The 20,784-nt window shown below is 42.5% G+C and overlaps 3 protein-coding genes across 4 annotated transcripts; 1 reads left to right on the top strand and 2 right to left on the bottom strand.

The window, feature by feature from the left end:
• Positions 1-1,382: 1,382 nt before the first annotated feature.
• Positions 1,383-5,319, bottom strand: LOC135491440 (solute carrier family 35 member E3-like). Its single transcript, XM_064777313.1, has 5 exons — positions 4,923-5,319; positions 4,315-4,425; positions 4,001-4,159; positions 3,610-3,805; positions 1,383-3,231 (listed from the first exon to the last, which is right to left on the bottom strand). Exons 1-5 carry the CDS (start codon positions 5,316-5,318, stop codon positions 3,143-3,145), a joined length of 951 nt encoding a protein of 316 aa, XP_064633383.1. The 5' UTR covers position 5,319; the 3' UTR covers positions 1,383-3,142.
• A 146-nt stretch (positions 5,320-5,465) lies between these two features.
• Positions 5,466-13,315, top strand: LOC135490705 (uncharacterized). Of its 2 annotated transcripts, none has more exons than XM_064776083.1 (11): positions 5,466-5,535; positions 6,137-6,317; positions 6,876-7,089; positions 7,370-7,683; positions 8,096-8,239; positions 8,616-8,828; positions 9,256-9,371; positions 9,712-10,680; positions 11,112-11,321; positions 11,657-11,927; positions 12,182-13,315. In XM_064776083.1, exons 2-11 carry the CDS (start codon positions 6,138-6,140, stop codon positions 12,701-12,703), a joined length of 3,153 nt encoding a protein of 1,050 aa, XP_064632153.1. In that variant the 5' UTR covers positions 5,466-5,535; position 6,137; the 3' UTR covers positions 12,704-13,315. The 2 variants fall into 2 exon arrangements, with proteins under 2 accessions (XP_064632153.1, XP_064632152.1); XM_064776082.1 differs by lacking the exon at positions 5,466-5,535 and adding an exon at positions 5,711-5,796.
• Positions 13,316-13,929: 614 nt separating this feature from the next.
• LOC135490704 (uncharacterized) lies at positions 13,930-20,729 on the bottom strand. The gene is made up of 11 exons (XM_064776081.1): positions 20,606-20,729; positions 19,807-20,034; positions 19,359-19,572; positions 18,788-19,104; positions 18,293-18,436; positions 17,831-18,043; positions 17,563-17,678; positions 16,366-17,331; positions 15,931-16,137; positions 15,565-15,835; positions 13,930-15,326 (listed from the first exon to the last, which is right to left on the bottom strand). The coding sequence occupies exons 2-11, from the start codon at positions 19,975-19,977 to the stop codon at positions 14,682-14,684; spliced, it is 3,264 nt and encodes a 1,087-aa protein (XP_064632151.1). The 5' UTR covers positions 19,978-20,034; positions 20,606-20,729; the 3' UTR covers positions 13,930-14,681.
• Positions 20,730-20,784: the final 55 nt, after the last annotated feature.

Below are 20,784 nucleotides of genomic sequence, written 5' to 3' on the forward strand. Positions count from 1 at the left end.
CATGGAATGAGTGCTCCGTGGCATCAAGTCCTAGGGACAAACTGTCAACAGCCTGCATTGATGGCACAACCTGTCCATGGAATGAGTGCTCCGTAGCATCAAGTCCTAGGGACAAACCGTCTATAGGCTGCATTGATGACACAACCTGTCCATGGAATGAGTGCTCCGTAGCATCAAGTCCTAGGGACAAACTGTCAACGGGCTGCATCGATGGCACAACCTGTCCATGGAATGAGTGCTCCGTAGCATCAAGTCCTAGGGACAAACTGTCAACGGGCTGCATCGATGGCACAACCTGTCCATGGAATGAGTGCTCCGTAGCATCAAGTCCAGGGACAAACCGTCAACGGGCTGCATCGACGGCACAACCTGTCCATGGAATGAGTGCTCCGTAGCATCAAGTCCAGGGACAAACCGTCAACAGGCTGCATCGACGGCACAACCTGTCCATGGAATGAGTGCACCGTAGCATCAAGTCTAGGGACAAGCCCTCAACACGCTGCATCGATGACACAACCTGTCCATGGAATGAGTGCTCCGTAGCATCAAGTCTAGGAACAAACCGTCAACAGGCTGCATCGATGACACAACCTGTCCATGGAATGAGTGCTCCGTGGCATCAACACCCCAGGGACAAGCCGTCAACAGGCTGCATCGATGACACAACCTGTCCATGGAATGAATGCTCCATATCATCAAGTCCAGGGACAAACTGTCAACAGGCTGCATCGACGGCACAACCTGTCCATGGAATGAATGCTCCATATCATCAAGTCCAGGGACAAACTGTCAACAGGCTGCATCGACGGCACAACCTGTCCATGGAATGAGTGCTCCGTAGCATCAATGTCCTAGGGACAAACTGTCAACAGCCTGCATTGACGGCACAACCTGTCCATGGAATGAGTGCTCCGTAGCATCAACGTCCTAGGGACAAGCTGACAACAGCCTGCATCGATGACAGAACCTGTCCATGGAACGAATGCTCCGTTGCATCAACGTCCTAGGCACAAACCGTCAACAGGCTGCATCGATGACACAACCTGTCCATGGAACGAATGCTCCATCGCATCAACGTCCTAGGGACAAGCTGATAATAGCCTGCATTGATGGCACAGCCTGAGGACGGATGATACAGGAGGGATGGACGAGTGCCAGACGGGGAAAGGTAACAGATTGCCATTACAAGATAGTTGTCTGTGTCAAGAGAGTTGGAGGAACGAGTGGTGCTGCTTGTGATGAGGTACCATCCACCAGGGACAGAGTCACAATCAGGCAGAACTGAAGACATGTTTTATCCCATCAAATCTATGAACCAATGTACCTGTCCAGTAGTTTTGGTGAGGATGCAATAATATATTAAGAAAAACCAACAGTTTATAAGAATCTACATGTAGTCTTTATTAAACTATATTCCACATTATATTGTTAGCACGTTAAAAGGAGGAGGCAATGTTCATCTGAAATGCTTGAAACTGAATAGTTTTTCATTTAAGAACCCCAAACCCCAAAGGCAAGATTAAGGCCAGCACTTGCATACCTTTGGTACCAATATAGTACCACATAAACTACAATCATGAGATTCAAACATGAACATTCCAATATAAATCTAACACAATACAATTATCTGCCTTAAGTATCACTTCTTAAGTAACATTAACAATGTCATATAAAGCTAGGTATAAATTTTCCAAACTTAAATTTTCCAAATATGCATATGTACATTGTATTGCTTGTAGTCGAACAGAGCTCCATATACAGAAATTATTTTCAAAGCAAAATACAGTGGAACCCCGGTCGGCGACCACCTCAGTAACGCGACCACCCCGCGAACACGACCAAAATTCTCCGGTCCCGAATGGTTTTCTCTCTAATTCCCATTAACTGGCCCTCGCTAACACGACCACCCCGGTACCCAGACCGCGACCACCAGCTTGGTCGGTCCCAAACTGCAAATTAACCCCGCTAACGTGACTATGAGGCCTAATTGCCGTAATCAACCATGACTGCATGGTATCAATTGGCACCTTCTCGCAAATCCGTGTTGATAATTAGCACCTCGAACACAATGACCATGGGAATCCATATGAAAATAAATGATGTGTAAGTGAGTTTGATCTTGGAGGAACTATACTTCAAGTATAATTCCTCCAAGGTTTGATCAAATGTAAGCGCAAATAAAATGAAGAATAAACTTTCTTTTCGACTCACGGTTTGTTTTTTCATCATTTAGTATTAAATGATGTCAAGAGGCATGCACACGTAGTTTTTAGGACAAATAAATTATGTTGATTAGTAAGAGTACCGATACTCAAAGTAAAGAATGCTTACTACGTCGTAATGTTGATAAAATACGTTATTAAAAAGATGATTTAATCAGTACCAGTACAAATTGGCTAATGTTAAAGCAGGAAGACATCAGGAAGAATTCTCAACATCTTCTCACATCACCTCTCTCAATGTTAGCGGGAATATTAGCTTGACATCAAGAAGGGCAGCTGCCGATGGTGTGAATTACATGCTTGTTCTAATTAGCATGCTCAAGTTTTAATGTAATGTTTGGTCTAATTAGCTCTCGTCAGTTTATTTACTCATTTACATAAGTTGCAAATTAAACGCAAAACACTCAAGAAAATGATTTTTTATTCGTAATATACACACAAAATTATCGAATCACCCGGTGGCGTAGTCATTAATGCATGTCAATGTACACACAGCAGGACGATGTTTTGGCGGGAAAACCTACTTATGATTCTTAAATTCACTAACGCGACCACCCCGGTAACACGACCACTTCGGCTTAGTCCCTTGGGTGGTCGTGTTACCGGGGTTCCACTGTATCAGAATAAGTTAAATAGTACTGAGAAAATATAATCTTCCACCAGTGTGTCCCCAAATGATGAATGATTGTTGTAATGACCAGTGAAATACAGTAGAACCTCCCTTAGCGGACACCTCTGTAAGCAGAACTGCGTCTCTATCAGGTACAGTGATTCTGCAACCAGATGAATTGTCTTTTGACCTCTGTAATCAGGGCACCTTTCTATCAAGGACAGGATTAGTCAGTCCCAAGGGTGTCCTTACCAGAGAAGTTCTACTGTACATAAAGTTAACTTTGACTATGAGTGTTAAAGGCCAGTCTTTAGGTAGTGCTTGTCTTTCCCATTTTGGACGTCGGTAAATCCAACTTCTTCTGTTCCTCCAGCTTGAAATGGGTATAGAGTATGACACCTGAAACGGAATGAAAAGTGGGACAATCAACCACCTCGTAGGACAGCGTATCAATAAGACATATATCAATGAGAAATCTTGACTTTGCAATATCTCCTCCATGCCTATCGAAGTCGGGATATCAAGTGTTGTGAGTAGCAGGACAAATATTTCAAGGTTGTGACTCGCAAAATCATCATTTCCCAATTCATTTCCAGTTTTGTCTTCGATGAATCCCAGGGCGACAACATCAACCAAGTTAAGATGACATTAAGTGGACATGCCAGCCAGGGGGAGTAGCCTTAAAACTGGTGAAGATGGCCACACCCTGTAACTTAACAAACAAGACTAGCGCAGCACTCAATTTTTTCTGAATCAATTTCAGACTTGGACACTTACCAGCCAAAGTTGTCACCACTCCAAGAAACTGTCTTAACGTTAAAGGATCGTGGAAGATAGTAAAACCAATAAGTAGCGCCATACAGAACTTAAGATGGCCGGCCATATTGTAAGTGACGGGGGATGTATTGCCTATGATCCAGTAGATACTGAGGTTGACTGTAAACGCAACCATTCCAGAGAGAAAAACCATGAGCTGAAAATACAAACAATGTGCTTAAAAGTAGATCTTATCGCACCATTCTGGTGGTGACTTTGTCCTCAAAAGACCAAGTTGGGATGAATAGATATTATGATCTAACAGTACGGAACTGCTATTAACTTGAAAAAACAAGAGGTATGGGAGGTTAGAGATGATATTCATTATAGAGTAGAAGACCTTTATACCCACCAGCGCGTAAAATGACCATGGTCCAAACACTCCACCTTGTCCAATGATAGGCTCAAAGAATGGAATGACTAGGACGAGAAGAGCGGCAGAGAGTGGAGCTTGGTAATATAACAGCTGCATGGAGTTGACTTGGAGTTCATGTTGCTTGGCACCGACCAGCTGAAATGAGAAACAATGCCCGGGGAAGACATTTATGGATAAGGCAAATTCCTGGAAGCAGATAATCATGCAGTGAATAATTCTTCGTTTCCCAAACACAAGATTCCTTTACCAGGTTACTACAAGAAATGCAAATAGCTTTTCCTGATACTTACCACTTGGTAAAGGGATGTGACTAGTACACCAAGTGTTGCATATACTGTTCCTAAGACACTGAATCGGATGTCAAAATATGAGTTTAGGAGAACACCAATGGTGATCGGAATCTGAAAGGCAAAAATTCAGAAAAAATTGATCTAGAAATATTTCAGAGATACCTCCGAGTGATAGATGCTAGTTGAAAATTTTGTTCCAAATGCTGTTCTTTGTTTTACCCAGACCAGTGAGCCAATCTTTGATAGGCTGACCCAGAACAAATGGGCCTAATCTTTCCTATGAAAGTTCCATACAGGCAATGAAACATAATACGATAGACTACATTCAAAAGTGAGCCAGCGGGTAATGTCATGACAAATGCGTAATACAAGTAACATCTGTATATATGGTACAGGCCAGACATATATTACACATTCAATGATTCATGACTACCCGCTGCCCTCGCCAACTTTTGAATGTGGTGCATTTACACCACCAGGGCCAGCTCTGCCAGGGGCCACACTGCCACCAGACTCCAGTGCTGTGGCTGGTGCCTGGTGGTCGCTGGGAGTGGCATCATGGCTCCATGCCACCACATCCACAAATCACTATCACTCGTCGGACTCACCAGTGTCAGTTTTACTTTCGTCGTGAACGATTTACTATAAAAGTGAGTCTGAATCACAATAATACAAGGGGTGGTCATGGTCTTGGCGAGCTGATAAGTACCAACAGTGTTGGTCTGCAGTGAAAGATTCGTGAACACCACAAATCCACAGAACGTCAATGATAGAGGGAGCATATCCCAAATGGGCACAGATTTGGGTTGAAACATGTTCAGTTTTTGGCAAATTAAAAGCCCGAGCGACGTAACTACGAAGTGAATGCATGTCAGAGTTATGTTGGGGAAATGATAATGAGTGTAGATCCACTTATTTATCAATACGATTAGGATAGAACAGCAGATATTCAGGAAAAGGCAGAGAGACACAAAACTTTTGCTTGGTGGAGGTGCCATTTTCATGTTTTTTGTTTGCCAGTCCGGCGCAGAGCTCCACCGATTTCGCACTACGTACTGTACTTTCATTGTGTGCTGTCACGCTGGCTTCAGAAAGTTTATGCGCAAGACTTTAGGGTACTGTCGCAGTTCAACTTGGCGAGAAAGTTGCATTCTGACACATGTCAATGAATGTCAGGACAAGTTTTGTTAGCGGGAATATTTGAAATATCTTAAAAGTCGAGTAAGCCCTTCATTGGCAAATAAGGGCAATTTGAGAAGAGGGGGTGTCCATACCACATTGCATGATTGTTAACAAATTACAACATTTTGGTGTACCGGTTTATGGGGACTTTAATTTGCTTTTTTCCAAGTGTGACACTGATAGTGATATATTTTGGAATTCCCCACTCTGCAGTCACTTCCTGGTTGTTGCTTATCATATCATGTTATTCAAGCCATTGCCTCCCAGGCTGTTTGTGTTGAATATCTAACTTTGAACAGAGTAAGACTAAGAGATATATCTCGGTTCTTGAATTATTTGGCTGGAGCAAGATAGGGGAATAGGACAGACGGAGATGCAGAGCTTAGGTCATCTGGCTCATCATGTCATGGTGACCTGATTGGTTTGGTGTCACTTGTCAGTGACCATCTTTTTGAACAGCCTCGCCAATTCTCCTTGCTTTGCACATCATGCTGTTTTTGGGAACCATGCAGCTCTAGCTCTGAAACCTTCATGCAATCCCTTGGATGGAATTGTTGAGTTGATTTACTTTCCTCTTTCCATTTCACTCCAGACACACCATATCATGATATATCCAACCATGGTGATTTTAAATTTTCAGGATGGCTGCAATTCGCAGTTACACAGAAACGGACGTCAATAACCTGGTGGATCTTCCTAGTGGTATTGCCTTCTGTATTCAGCACAACATTGAATATGATGACCTGGAAAACGTGGATGAGATTAAGGAAAGGGCAAGAAGAAATCTCCTTGGGAGAATTGCTCCTGATTGCAGGACTGAGGTAAGTGACTTTATCACAAGGTTTCATCATCATATCATATCATCATATCATTACCGGCGTCGTAACCCTATTGGATTTTTGCCGGAGGTATGGAGTCCACTATAGGCTACTGTCCACCTATGTAGGATCTTTTACTTGCCCTGGCAATAGACACTCAGGTACAAGGGACCACGGCTTTTAGTCTCATCCGACAGACCCTCGAGTATTTCATATGTTAATGTACGTGTTGTGAAGAGCCAGGAATTTTAGTTCCTTGAAAGCCATGCCGGTTCATCCAGAAATACAATCCTGGGTTCTCCCCGGGATCGAACCCGGGCCCTATTGCGTGGTAGCCAGCAGTGGTAACCACTAGGCTATGAAGCTCTATCTCCTTGCTCAGTTTGTTGTTGAGAAAAATACTTACATGTATATCAATCAATAAGATCTGTTCATGTGTCTTCATCCGGGTTTGTAATTGTCTCCAAACTAGCCTTCTCTTGGGATAATTGGGATTCTTTTGGTATGGTTATTGGAAGTCAAGTATTTTTTAGGTATTGCAGTATTGCATTGTTTTTACAGATGCAAGAGAAGTTCAGAGGTTTCACAGCAAGAGATGCTGGGCTTCGGACACTACACTGCAGTGTTTATGAAGAACTGCTGCATTTCTTCTCTCTTGAACAATGCACAGATGATGTAATCCAGTTGGTTAACATGGCTGTTCCATACTGTGAAGACAAAATTGTTCAAAATTATAACCGATTCAAGGATAATGGTTGTCCCATACTTGTGGCAGGTTTGTCAAAGTGCTTAATTAGTTTTCTAGCAGCCAGTAGCACATGTGAACTCCTATCTCAGCCTAACATGATATGGCTGTAGTGTAAACATCAAATCTCTCTTTTTATTAATTTGATCAGAAATGTACTTCACAGAGTTTGAGATTATGATCTTCGCAGGAGGACAGAAGAACTTGTCACTGTCCACACTGACATGTTATATGAGAGAAAGCATCAATTAGATTCTTCATGTTTCAAGATCAGGGCTCCCTCTTAGCGTGTTATCGTTATTTTTTGCAGGTGAAAGTGGGGCTGGGAAAAGCAGCTTTTTAAATCTCTTGATTGGCTCGAAGATAAACCCAGTCGATGACAGCTTGAATGCAACTTCGACCATCTGTGAACTGCATAACGACGACAATAAAGCTGATGCTGAGATCACATATGGCCCACATCACCCGGAGATAAACAAAGGAAAGAATCGGGAGATTCTAAGCCTTGATATTCAGAATCCTGAATCTGCTCAAAAGCTGCTGCAGAGGTACACCATTGGACAGGATCGGACAAGGAGAATCTATGACTTGATCAAAATACACTGGCCTATTCCAATGCTTCAGGTATGACCCTCCACGCTTCCCTTTTCATTGGTCTCATCCTCGTATTATTGTAAATTTCTTTGCTTTTTAGGGCAATAAATTTATCCTAGTGAAAAAAAATCGAATTTTTTGGCACCTCTAAATGTTCTGATCCTAAATCCTACATGAATTAATCACTGAAAAGTCGTCATTTTCTGGTGAAGATAGCAATATCAGATACGCACAGCTTGTCGTTGTCTTCAGATAAGGCAGAATAGTAATAAAAACACGTCCAAAAAAGTTACAAGGTGTAAAAAACGGTGTTACTCTCAATCTTTGCATAACGAGGTGTGAAGGTGATCATGTAAATGTAATCATCAGTTTATGCTAGAGGAAGTCTCTTTGCTAGAACATGTGCTAGTAGTCACTAGTTTCTCTTGTCTTGCTCCGGCAGGGGAAGGTGTTCTTGGTGGATAGTCCTGGTGTTGGTGAGAGTAAAGCTATGTCAGAAAAGGTATTGAGTTACCTTCCAAAGGCAGCTGCGTTTATCTACATTATCAATTGCAGCATCAATGGAGGAGGGATTTCAGAAGGACGGGTATGTGAAACAGAAAACTGAATGGGACATGTCATCTAAAAATACGTCACATTCATTCATGTTTTCATCAGAAATGATGGCATGACACAGACTAGTTTGCATTAGGTAGCAAAACCTTCTCTAGGAAAATAGACATGTTAGATTTGCTTAGCTTTCTAGTCTCAGGTCTTTTCGATTGGTGAATATCATGAAGTGCTGCATGCTGGGGTGACAACATTTTTCGTGTGACCTGGCCTACTTAGAAGAGAACATAAGATTGCAATTTAAAACTTTCCATTTAGGTCTACCTATTCTTAATTGGTTGGTTACTATTTGACCATTTTTTAAATATTTGTTTTGAAAAGTACTGATACCTTCATAATGTCTTCATTTTCAGCTTGAGGTTCTTCTGGAGCCAGTGACCAATCAAAAGGATGTCGAGGAACTTCAGGTGTTCAATCCAGAGTCGGCCATATTTGTTCTCAATCAATGGGACGAAGTTGAAAACAGTGCGAGGGAGAACGTTCGAAGGCGCAATATCAATAAGCTCAAGAGACTCTGGCCTGGGCTTAAGGAGGAAAAACAGGTTTACTGTTTGTCAGTAAAGGAGGTGAGAATTGACTTTCACAAGCCATGCACCACGATTGTAGGATCTTGATATGGTACAACAGACTTCTTACTTACTTGGTATTTCATCTTCTCCGGCTGTAAGACAGTTGTGATAGATGCAGCTTAGACAGTTAGGTTGATTCTATCACTGGTACTTGAGGTACCATCATGAAGTCAGGTGGTCAACAATTTTCCAACGGAAGGTCATATTAATAGTTATGACAACTCGCAACTTTTAAAGCTGGGCCTACGGTAGATCAAATATACCAAGTGAAGACACTTGCAGGTAGTTTTCTAATGCAGATTGGAATGCATTACCTGATGTATTATGAGATGCTCTCTACCTAAAACGAGTGGATGACACCAGGTATTAGACTTTTTATTTCAGTGTCAATGGAATCTTAATGTCAACACACCCTAAATTTCAGGCTCAAAAGAAGTTGGACATGGGAGGTGGAGAAACAAGGGAGTACAAGGCACTATTAGATGGCCTGTATCACTTCATGGAGACAAGCCTCAATCTCACTATTGATAACCATCACAGGTAATTATAAGGGTCTGTATCTGCAACTGAAATGACACCGGGTGAAAACAAAAAGGATTAAGGAGAAAGGAATCGTAAAGAGTGTCGATGATTTGGTTCTTGTCACGTACACGTGTCTCTGCAACATGGCTATTTACTGTGAAGCTGAAATTGATGTCCTAACCACATGCTAAATAACAAACATTTGTGGTTCTACTCCAAGCACTAAAGTCCTTTGCAACTTGCCATACTTTGTTGTTCTACGGCCCAGAAATGGTCGGACTGTAGCCCTCTTAACTGCAGGACAATGTCACAACCGGGCCTCAGATTGTAGTCCTTGTGACCTTTGTTTATTTTGCAGGTGGCTGAGTTTCGTTCACGGTAGGCTTCTGAATATTGTTCAGACAAACTTCACCAGTGCGAAGAGAACCAGACATCAAAATGCAATGTTGGGTAAAGAAACAAAGGAAAAATTGGACCAACTTAAAGAGGAGGCAGATAATGTCATTGGAACATTGGAAGAGAAACTGAAGACAAAAATGGATGAAATAGCTGCTGCGGTAGTTGCTCATTTAGTTGACGATGCAACTGTGGAACGTCTGGCAGTGGAATGTTACATGCTCGATGACCATGAGACTGCAGACGAAATGAGTGAGAATGAGAGCTGGTGCAACGAGTACATTGTGAAGGTGATAACAGAAGAAGTACGTGTATGGGAATCAGACAAAAGGTTGATTGAAAATTCAAAATCCGAACTGATTGCCGAGTTCAAAAGGAGCTTCTACAGAGTGGGAAGTATGTTGCAGGAGATTGAAGGAGGGATGCAGGGAACTGCATCAAGTGGGACAAACACTACACCTCTGTTCATCAAACCAGGCAGTCCCGGTCAGGGGCTATCATTTACCTCCACAGAGAAGCTGGTTATGGGACTGACTGCACCTGTGTGGTTGCCACTGGCTGTAATAACATTGACAATATCCCTACCTATCTTAGCAACAATAGCATTGCATGACATTATCACACAACACCAAGAACTGGTGAGTTACAAAAGGGACAGGATGCCTTTTATAAGGAGGTGGACACGTGCAGCAGTGGAGGGCCTAACAGCAGAGATGATCAAGGAGCAGGTTGTGAAGAAGCGGATGATGCAGATCGGTGAACAGCTTGAGCACTTCAAGGGACAGATCCCACAGATTATCGATGCAGATGTGAAGCTGATGGAGAAAGTAGAACGTGAGATGAGGAAGCAGGCTGACATTGAAGGACAGTACAGTCCACTGCACAAACAGTTGAAGAAAAGCTTCGGGAAATTACAGTACATCAAGTTAAAGTTAGTAGGCCTATGGATCTGAACTTTTTATTCACCAGGTTGTAGAAGTAGAGGGCCATACAACTCATCATATCTCAACAAATTCTGAAGCACCGACTAGTAACTCACTACTCCAACCAACCCACAGGGACTTGATGCAAAATATGGGTTAATATGGTAAAGTCGGGATACCGGGGCCCTATATACATGTATAGGCCTAGGATTTTTTCCAAGGCCCCGGGAGGTGTTCTCTTCCCACCCCGGACCCTGACTTGACCATATTAACCCATATTTTGCATTAAGTCCCTGTGAACCAACCTTGAGCCAGCTTTATTGAGAAGACGCATTGTGGGTAGTAATGCTCCTACATGTAGTTGTTTTATGGGTGTTTATTGACAAGCTCAAGAGCTGTTTCCTATTATGCGACCAATTTGAAATTGTGTTCTTTCCAGGTTTCTTCAAGAGGAGGAGCCGGACTTCTATCCCGATTCTGCCATCGCCGTTAAGGAAAAACTTGGTGGCGGGTCATTCGGTGAAGTGTATGTAGTTTCCCTTATAAGAAGAGGAGAGACAGAACCATGTAGAGTTGCAGCTAAGGTGATGAAGGATGAGCTCACTGAGAGAACATCGGTTGAGTTTACACAGGAGCGAGACATCCTCAAGTGAGTGAGATCTGTTTCTTATGTTTGATCATGTGAGCATAAGTCGAGCGCCACACAGCTTGATGCTAGTTGGGGTTACTGGCCTATAGTAGTTTCGTCTTTGGCTCAAAGGAGGTGAAGTCGATCCCAAGCTACTAACTTCTCTCACCTGGATGGGTTACTTCGGCATGGTGACAGGTACAAGGAAGACGCTCTATGTCATATTTAAAGAACATGGCATCAAAGTGTTAGTGTCTGGTGTCAGATTCGAACTGATAAGTCCAAACTCTTGACCAGTAGAACATACCATATTCAACAAGAGATGAACCTGACCATTGCTTAATGTGTATCCACAGGTCGCTCAGCCATGAGAACATCATCCAGTACATAGGTACATCTATCAATAACGACAACAGATTCGTCCTTCTGATTGAGTTGTGCAGGTGCACCCTCGCATATGAAATCTTTGGAGGCAAGGTGCCAGTCCCAGGGAAGCAGACAGATCAGGAGGAGTTTGTACTGGCTTTCAAGGAGATGGTGGACCGATCCCGCCAGATTGCCAATGGTTTGGTGTTCATCCACAACAAAAAATTTGTGCATCGGGATGTAAAGATGTCAAACATATTGGTGAGTGTTATACATTTGTAGACCCATCACAATGGCAGAGCCATTGCAGTGTATTTGTACATGTCCTATCAGAAGTCTCTGAAGCCTAGTTTCGACTCTAACAATTCCCTCACATCATTCTGAGTGTTCCTCTTAGTATCGTTTTCTGCTCACCCATTCACCAACGAGCCTATTATGGTGCTTGTGGATGATGTAAGATACAAGCAAATTTGTGAACATCAAGCCAACTCAGATTGCACCCATTTCGATTGCAGGTGACTGATACAGGTGTTCTCAAACTGAGTGACATGGGGCAGGCCAAACCTGAGTCTAGCATCACCGGCACATTCCGAGGCACACGGTTCTACCGCGATCCAGAAGTTTTACGCGGCGGTCTAGCCACACAGCAAGCAGACATCTACAGCCTCGCTATCATCATGTACCAACTATGGTTTGGATTCATCGTGTATAGTGACGTCTTTGCTGCACATTTAACCGACTTGGAGGCAGTTGAAGAAGAAATTCGTCGAGGAGAACTTAAACCACATTTTGATGTCTCAGGCTATCGACACCCAATACCCGAGTGGTGCCAACTCCTGGAGGACAGCTGGCGAGACAAGACAGCTGCTGACCAATCACCTAAGCGTAACACTAGTCAACAAATTTATGAAAGTTTGGGGAAAATGCTCACGGTTGAGTTCATCACAGAGAAGGTTCAGCCGTACGTGATGGCTGTGGATGTCTCTCAGCACATTGATAGTGCTGGGAGAGAGGAATCATCACCCTACTTTTTCTGAGAGGACACAAGAACACCGATGCAGATTGGAGAAGCCAGATAATCTGATTAGGATTAAGTGTCTCCCCGACTTCTTACTTCAGAGGGGTGAAAGGGCGTCCTCAGTCTCAACAGAGAAGTGTTGTGACACCAAGTATTCTGTGCCATTTATAAATAATCACAATAATACTCTACTATTCCGAACTGTGATAACTGTTATCTCTACCACAAATGTGACCCGTCACAGCAAAACTAGGCGCTTGTCGCTCTGAGCTTGGCAGGTTGAGACGGACTGTTTGTTCATTTCTCTATTGTCTGCCTTTTGTGAAATATGAGCACATAGATTTCTTCCATTATCTCTTGGTGTCATTTAGGCTCATCTTCTGTGCGACATGCGCCTGGTTTAGCTGTGACGGGTCACAAATGCAGCACACATTCAAGGAGTAAAGTGGAATCGTATCACATTGGATTCCCTCTAGTTCCAGTGCTTGTAATAATGTCATACTTCGGTATTGTATTAGCAGACAATCTTCTCTTGTAAGATGTATGAGATAATCTAATGTGCTAATCTAAAGTGTTGAGAAACTCGCATGTAGTCCAAAATTTGGTTGAGATTAATGGCAGACTTTTATTGGGTCTACATGAACATTACCTGCAGAGAACTCTGAAGTGACACACTTCCACTTTTTACATCATACTTTTATGTAACCGCCATACACTATAACGATACAGATGACGATAAGTTTACCTTTTTTATATAGCACTCTTCTATAGGCTTTTACGACTTTTCATAATGTTGGTGCTAAATACAAAATGGTGCTATAGCAGAATAAGGTACTGTAAAAAGAATTCAAGCAATGACATGTACAAGTTCATCATCATCAGATGTATCCCGCCACATAACATTGCCTCATGTGGACACTGCAAATGCTTTAATCTTGGAGTTTGAACGGAGGTGGTTTGAGGTTGCAGTCCAGGAGACAATTCACATCGGGTCTCTCCACCCCAATCTGAATTAGGACAATGCAACACCGTCTGGAACTTCCTTCTCAAGTCACGAAAGAGGGGGGTTGGCTGCACTTCGAACTTGAACTATGCCACCTAGAGACAACACGAAGAACCACATGAGATCATGAAGTCATGAACTTGAAGTTGTTTGGCCCCGTTTAATGTTGTACTCCTACATAATATGATTTACTGCAACTTATGATTAGTAAATAGATAAAATGATGGTGTTGAGTAAGCTTCAGAAAATAAATAATACAAGTGTCTCTTTTTTGTTTATTGCATTTCATTGATAATCAAAACTATATGTCTCGGTCGATTCAAATGTTGACGGAGTTCCAGCTTTGGTGTGCTGCAGATACACGGCCAAAGGTCTGCACAAAGTACAGAAACACCCATTGATTATGGGCCTACCATCATCTTAAGATCCCTCTCAATGTGTCTGCAATCAACCTCGTTGGAATTAGTCATCACCCTTGCAATCTCCTCGGCAATAGTATTCATATACATAACATCATTGTTTCATAGCACCATGTCTAAAAGCACCTTTTATAATGAATGTTGTACTCAAGAAGTGTCATAAATGGAATGGTAAGGAATCCTTCAAGAGAATATCAAACTGCATTTCTATAAAGTAGTCGACTAATCTTAACAGCGTGAATCTAACGTTCCGGGTAAGATATAAAAATTATTCAGAAGATTTGAAATATGGCAGTTTGGCAGCTGAACAGACATGAAAAGCCAACAACTTAATAATGTGTCCATGTGCATGACGTTGTCAGCCAATAAGCTACTCGTAATGAACCCTCCCGGATTCGATTTTCTGTACAAAGAAAGCTGAACAATTTAGCACTAATTCTATAGCCGACTTCTCTGGTTAGAGCGAATTATAGAGAAGAAACACTAGAAGTCTCACAACTGATCATTGTATTAGAATACCACAACTCCCATTCCAGACTCTAAAGTACGATTGCTCAGCATCCTCAACAAACCTTTCACACTTCAGCAATCTCCTCCTCGTCTACAACCCTTTCGTACTTGATCTCCCTCATGATCGGACCCGGTGACGACTCCTCACCACTCCTGGAGTCAAGTGTACAATCAATGCTATTGACCAACCGCAGTTGTCTTACGTATGACGAGTAGAAAGACTCCTCTTCATTGGGCATCATCACCTGCCCATCATTTGGCAATGGCTCATCAACTTCTGCCTCTACTACCATCTGCAGGACGTATTCTCTTTTTGACCACTTGCACAACTCGTCATAAACCTGTTTGGTATTTTTACGATCTTTTGGCTTTGCACACCAGCAAGATTCAATCAAATTCTGCCAATCTTGACTTGGGGGAACACATCCTTTGATTGTAAATGTAGGTCTGTAGTCGTCCTTCTGGATTTTTCCCTCAAGTTCAATCCATGACATCCCTGCATCCAGCAGGTCGAAAAAAACACGCTGGCCATACCAAAGCTCCCACATGACCATGGCAAGGCTGTAGATGTCAGCTTCCCTTGTTGCCAGGCCAGTCTGGAGGATGTCGGGGTCTGTGTACAAGTACGTCCCTCTCTGGGTACCGGTCACATCCCGCTCCCTCTTAGCTTGGCCCAAGTCGCTAAGTTTGACAACACCATTATCCGTCAGCTTGAAATAAATGTTGACACAAATACAGTGAAATTGTTTTCTACATAAAATGGGATGCTGTCAGTTCAACCTATCTCATAGGTATTTTACAATGACTGCCTTAAATCAGAAATAACTTTCTTTTCCCAGAGAAAACATGAGCACTCCAACCCAGATTTCATCAGGCTGGCTCATTTCTATAGTCTCCCTTCAAAGACAGTAGGCTACTGGTAAACTGTACTAACTCAACTTCACTTACCAAGACATTGTCTGTCTTGAGGTCACGATGTATGTAGCTCTTGCGATGAATGTACAGCAACCCTTTGGCAATCTGCTGAGAGACATCTGCAATGAACTCGAATGCAACCGAACGTTTCTCGGGATCTGTCTGATGTCCCGGGTTCTTCTCTCGCTGGGTGTAGACGATGTCTGCGAGGGTACACTTGCAGAGTTCAAGCAGTAGTGTCAGGCGTTGGTTGCTGTCGAGGATCGTCCCGATGTAGCGGATGATGTTTTCATCTTGCAAGTTGCTGTGGAAGAGAAGGAGAGCCATGACACAATGTGAGGAACATGACTGATTTCCAACATTCAACAATTCAACTTTTTAATGTTGGTTAAAACTTACATCAATGTCTCCCTCTCCAATGCATAATCCATAGCATTGTCAGCAGTCAGCTCGACCTTCATGACCTTGGCTGCGACCTTTTCCACTTGACCTTCATCCCGCTTCAGATTTACCACCCAAACATCAGCAAAACTACCTGTCCCGATGATGTGTTTTCGTTCAATGTCTGCCTCACTGAAAACATCTGGGTCGTCACTCAGCAAGTTCCTGAAACCACAACATAGTCAGAATGTGTGAGCGAGGATATTATCCAGTGTGCTTCCTGTCCAGGCACGGCACCCGGACAAATTCAAATTTTTCCACTTTAGCGCTCGGGGAAAAAAAGGTTCGCCCCAGACAGATTGATGGAGTAGGCCTAATATTTTTGTAATACGAATGAATAGACTGTTTGCCCTATCAAAGAAATTAGGAACAAATCCTATTGGATACACCCACCTGAATCTAAACAGCTGAAGGAAGCCATGACTAGTGTTAACCTGCTCCAATAGAGGGCTGTACTTTTTCAGTATATCCTTGGTGGCTGTGATATCCCCTTCAACATCCTCGATAAGTTTCTTGTCCGCTTCAACAAGTTCTGGAATAATACTCTCAAACTTCATAATGTAATCCGATAGACCAGAAAGCTGGTTTTCGACGAATGTCTTCTTGATGTCCTCATCCTTCAGGGCATCAATCACCTGTTTGGTCCACTGGAAGACGTACTTGTACTTATCCTTTCGATAAGCCAGTAATTTGCGATCGTGTTGGATTTTATCCCGTATTGCCAATGAACCCATGATTGGCAGGGCAATGGCTGATGCGATGATTGCCAATGGTAGCCAAATTGGTGAGGTCAATCCTAGAACTAGTTTTTCTGCAGCAGAGAATAGTGCCCCGTCTTCTGGGACATCCTCCATTAACCCACCGGAAGCTGATGTCTGAGGCAGCGACCCAGCACCCTGCATCAGTCTCTCAATTCGCTGGAGCTCATTCTCAACATGTGCAAACTTCTTGCGGAATGCTCCAAACAAATTTTTCTTCGTCGTCTCAAATATTCTGTGCTCTGATTCCCAGTCTGCGACTTCTTTAAACAAAGCCTCGCGAATCAAGTCCTTACAAATGAACCGATTCTTCTCCATGTCCTCTTCATCGGGTATTTCCTGTTCACAGCAATGGCGTGCTATTCTCTCCATGGTTTTTTTAAGCCGGAGATTCTCCGCAAGTTTCGTCACAATTTTCACAGTCTTCTTTTCAAGTAGCTCCTGCAAGTCTTCTATGATTTTTTTGGATTCATTCAGTAATCGTGAAAGCTTGTGTTTTATATGATTGGCTATCTTCAGTCTCTCTTCATTACTACGCTTAGCATTGGTGACTCTCGTCTGGATCGTGTTGGTGATCCTACCATGGACATACTCAAGCCACCTGAACAACATATCAAAAAAGCGGTCAGAAACTTGAACAATTTACACTAAAAGTAAATGATTCCACACATGTTGTCATCAGACTAGTAATTTTATTTCTTCAATTCTTGTTCTTCATTCAAATAATTGTTAGCACTTGGCCTCCCAAAGCCTTTTCAAGATGGTTCAGTCAGGTATAGTGATTGCCTGTTTCCTGAAACCAAATCGCTTCCCTCTGATAACCATTGCTCACCTCTGATGGTTCCTAATACAGATATTCAGTCCCATCTCCATGAAGCCATAGATGCTATCCAGTAAAAGCTTATAATCATCTGTCTCGCCAGCTTCCATTTGTAAAAGACGTCTGGCCTAAACAAAGGAAAAGTTTACTTTACTTGGCTGCCGAATTAACGAACTGTGCAGTCGACCTCTTACGGTATCCTATACATGAACAGCCCTGAACCTGGCAACATCGACTGGTAAAAAGTAAGACAATGGTGCAGAGAAAATACTCAACTCACCTGTTTAACCGAGAGATAATAGATTTGTTTCTTTTCATCTAATCCACTCCACATCTTCTTCAACTTCTCGATGTTGCGTTTCTTTAATTCTTCTTTCGATGCGTCAGGGACCTCGTCCCACTTGTTGAAAATAAAAATGGCCGACTGCGGGTTGAAGACTTGAAGCTGTCCTTCGCTCGTGTTTGATGTGATCTGCTTTAGGATGAGCTCAATCTTGAAAAAGGAGAACAAACTTTTATCGATACAATTTCGGAGTAAGTATCACTAGTAGCAATAAAGCTGATTGAGGAGCACTTTGAAGCTGATTTAGAATTCAGACCATTACCAGAATTGCCAGCAAGGATCAAAGCAAACCGAATCAACAAAACCAAACTTCAAAGTAATCCAACCAGAAATTTGTGCTCTGAAGCCCAAAATGATGCAGACAAAATAGTTACAACTTGACTATAGATGAAGACTTACCCGATTCTCTGAGATGCCCCCACCATTGACACTACTGTTGACAATGTAGATGAAGGCAGCAGCTTTTGGCAAATACTGCAGGACTTTCTTGTTCATTTCTTTACTCTCACCAACTCCAGGGCTATCCACCAGATACACATTGCCCTGCGATGAATGAAATCATTATATGAGAATGCTGCAAGGAATATGTACACCCTATTGTTTCCATCATCGCAAATCTGTCAAAATGGCCCGATTTCTCTGCTGCTAGCACGACAGTGCTGCCTGTCATATCGATGGAAAAAAACCACGAGTATAATAATGGCGTAAGCTGTATTGGTCCTGAATTGGTCTAATACCATTCAATACACCCTCTGTTGTCAAGACACTTCACCATTATGGATAACATTTGCCAGTCTTGAGGGTGTCCTTAATAGGGAGTTTCTACCATATTTCATCACGGCCTATCTAGGTGTCAGTGGTCAGCAATCTCACTGAACTAACAGACGATCCTACCTGCAGCATCGGAATTGGCCAATGGATCCTAATAAGATCAAACTTGTTGACATCTTTCTCTCGGTCCTCAATGTTGGCAAACTCTTTCAATTTCTTCTGAACTTCAGGAAGGTCATCCCTGGGAAGTGTTACTGTCTCAAAGTTTTTATCTTCCTTCTTGTTCGGGTGTTTCTCCCCGTAATAGATTTCTGCCTCTGTTTTCTCACTGTTGTGTAGCTCACAGATGGTGGATGTGGCGCTCAGGGCATGATCAACAGGAAGGATGTCACTGCCGAGGAGGAGGTTCAGGAAGCTACTTTTACCAGCCCCTGTCTCACCTAAAATGATGAAAAGAACAGTGCAAATCTTCAACAGAATTGGATAGAGGGAGGGCATCAATAGTCAACTCAGTTGTGAGAATGTCAAAGATCTAGTGATTAAGTGGCTCTTGGTCCTTTTCTCCAGGACTTAATAAGACTTTTGTCTCTCCTCTCGGGTTGCAATTGTCTCAGCAAACCTGGATAAGTCAACAAAAAAGTTTGTGTTTTCCTTAATTCATGTCCTGAATCTGTTTCTTGGAAGACTTACTTACCAGTGACCAATATAGGGCAGCCATCGTTCCTTAACTTGAAGTCATGCTCCACAATCTGCTCTTTACAATTGCGGATCTGGTTATTGATATTTTCTTCCACCTTTTCATCACATCCCTCGAGTTTGAAGAACTCGAGTAACGCACTGTATACTTCACCAAGTTGTCGTCTCTGCTCGGCGTCAGCTTGGGTGATCTGACGGAATCGATCCTGCTTCTGATCAAACAAAAGAACAGATGTCTAATTACATTTGGCCAATGAACTTGGATAGATCTTAGTCTTCAGGTGACCACACCACCTGAGATCCTTTTCAGTTATCTAAATAACCTTTGACTTATTTGATCATCTCTACCAGATGCTCTCTTCCACTCTTTCAGTAACTTTTTTATTTCTCTCAGTGTCTCCACTCTCCAAAATCTATTTCATTAGCTTCACACAGCCTATAGTTACCTTGGTTCGATCATCTTTCCCACAAGCTCTCTTACGATCTTTCAGTAACTTCTTAAATTCTCCCAATGTCTCAAGATCTCCAAAATCTATACCATTATCATCACATAAGCTCATTGCAGACAATAAGTCATTTAGTTCATCAACATCAGCTTCGGTGTACTTCAGCGACATCTTTGTACTGAGAAAGTAACTAGCACGGAAATGTCATCTCTACTCCACCTAAAGCAGCTGAAAAATTATGAAAAGTGGACAAACACAGTACATGTATCATTCCATTGTATGATATGAGACAATAGGGCCCTATTTACACCGATAGGGTATGGTGGGTACACATAACATAACAATAGTCACAAATAGCATACACAAGGCTGCTGGTGTTACACTGAATGTATGTGGGGGTTAAAATCGGAAATGACCTAGTTCAATCGCATTCAACTATAAATTCATTGAACAGTTGCGCTTCTTTAGTCAACCGATTACCTTTTTTTTGGGCAGTGAACGGGGGATTGTAAGGTCGTTCCTATATATGTTGGCAAAGGCCTATACCGGTACTCACTTTAGGCCTATACTGTACTAACTGACTTGCTGACTGTTGATTTTGTTGTTGCCTATACCGGTACTCTAGGCCTATACTGTACTAACTGACTTGCTGACTGTTGGTTTTGTTTTTCACTAGCATCGCCATCATCATCATGATCATGTTGAGTGTTGTTGGTCTCCATTCGATATCAATCATTTTACCATTAATATTCAGACAGTCAGAGACTTCATTCAGAAGGAGCAAGGGAGTGACAGTTACCTTCCTTGTAAAGCCAACAAAGTCGAGGGATTGGTAATTTCTGGTACCTTCCTTTCAATCACCGGAAAAATCACAGAAAATAAAGAGAAATGCTATTTCCTGGAATCGGGTTTTCCCCAGGGTGAATTTTAGTTCCTTGAGAGGTTGAAAGAGGGCGATCGACAACTTGAGGACAAGCA

This window comes from Lineus longissimus, chromosome 7 (assembly GCF_910592395.1).
Source record: "Lineus longissimus chromosome 7, tnLinLong1.2, whole genome shotgun sequence".
In the NCBI taxonomy this organism is placed as follows: domain Eukaryota; kingdom Metazoa; phylum Nemertea; class Pilidiophora; order Heteronemertea; family Lineidae; genus Lineus; species Lineus longissimus.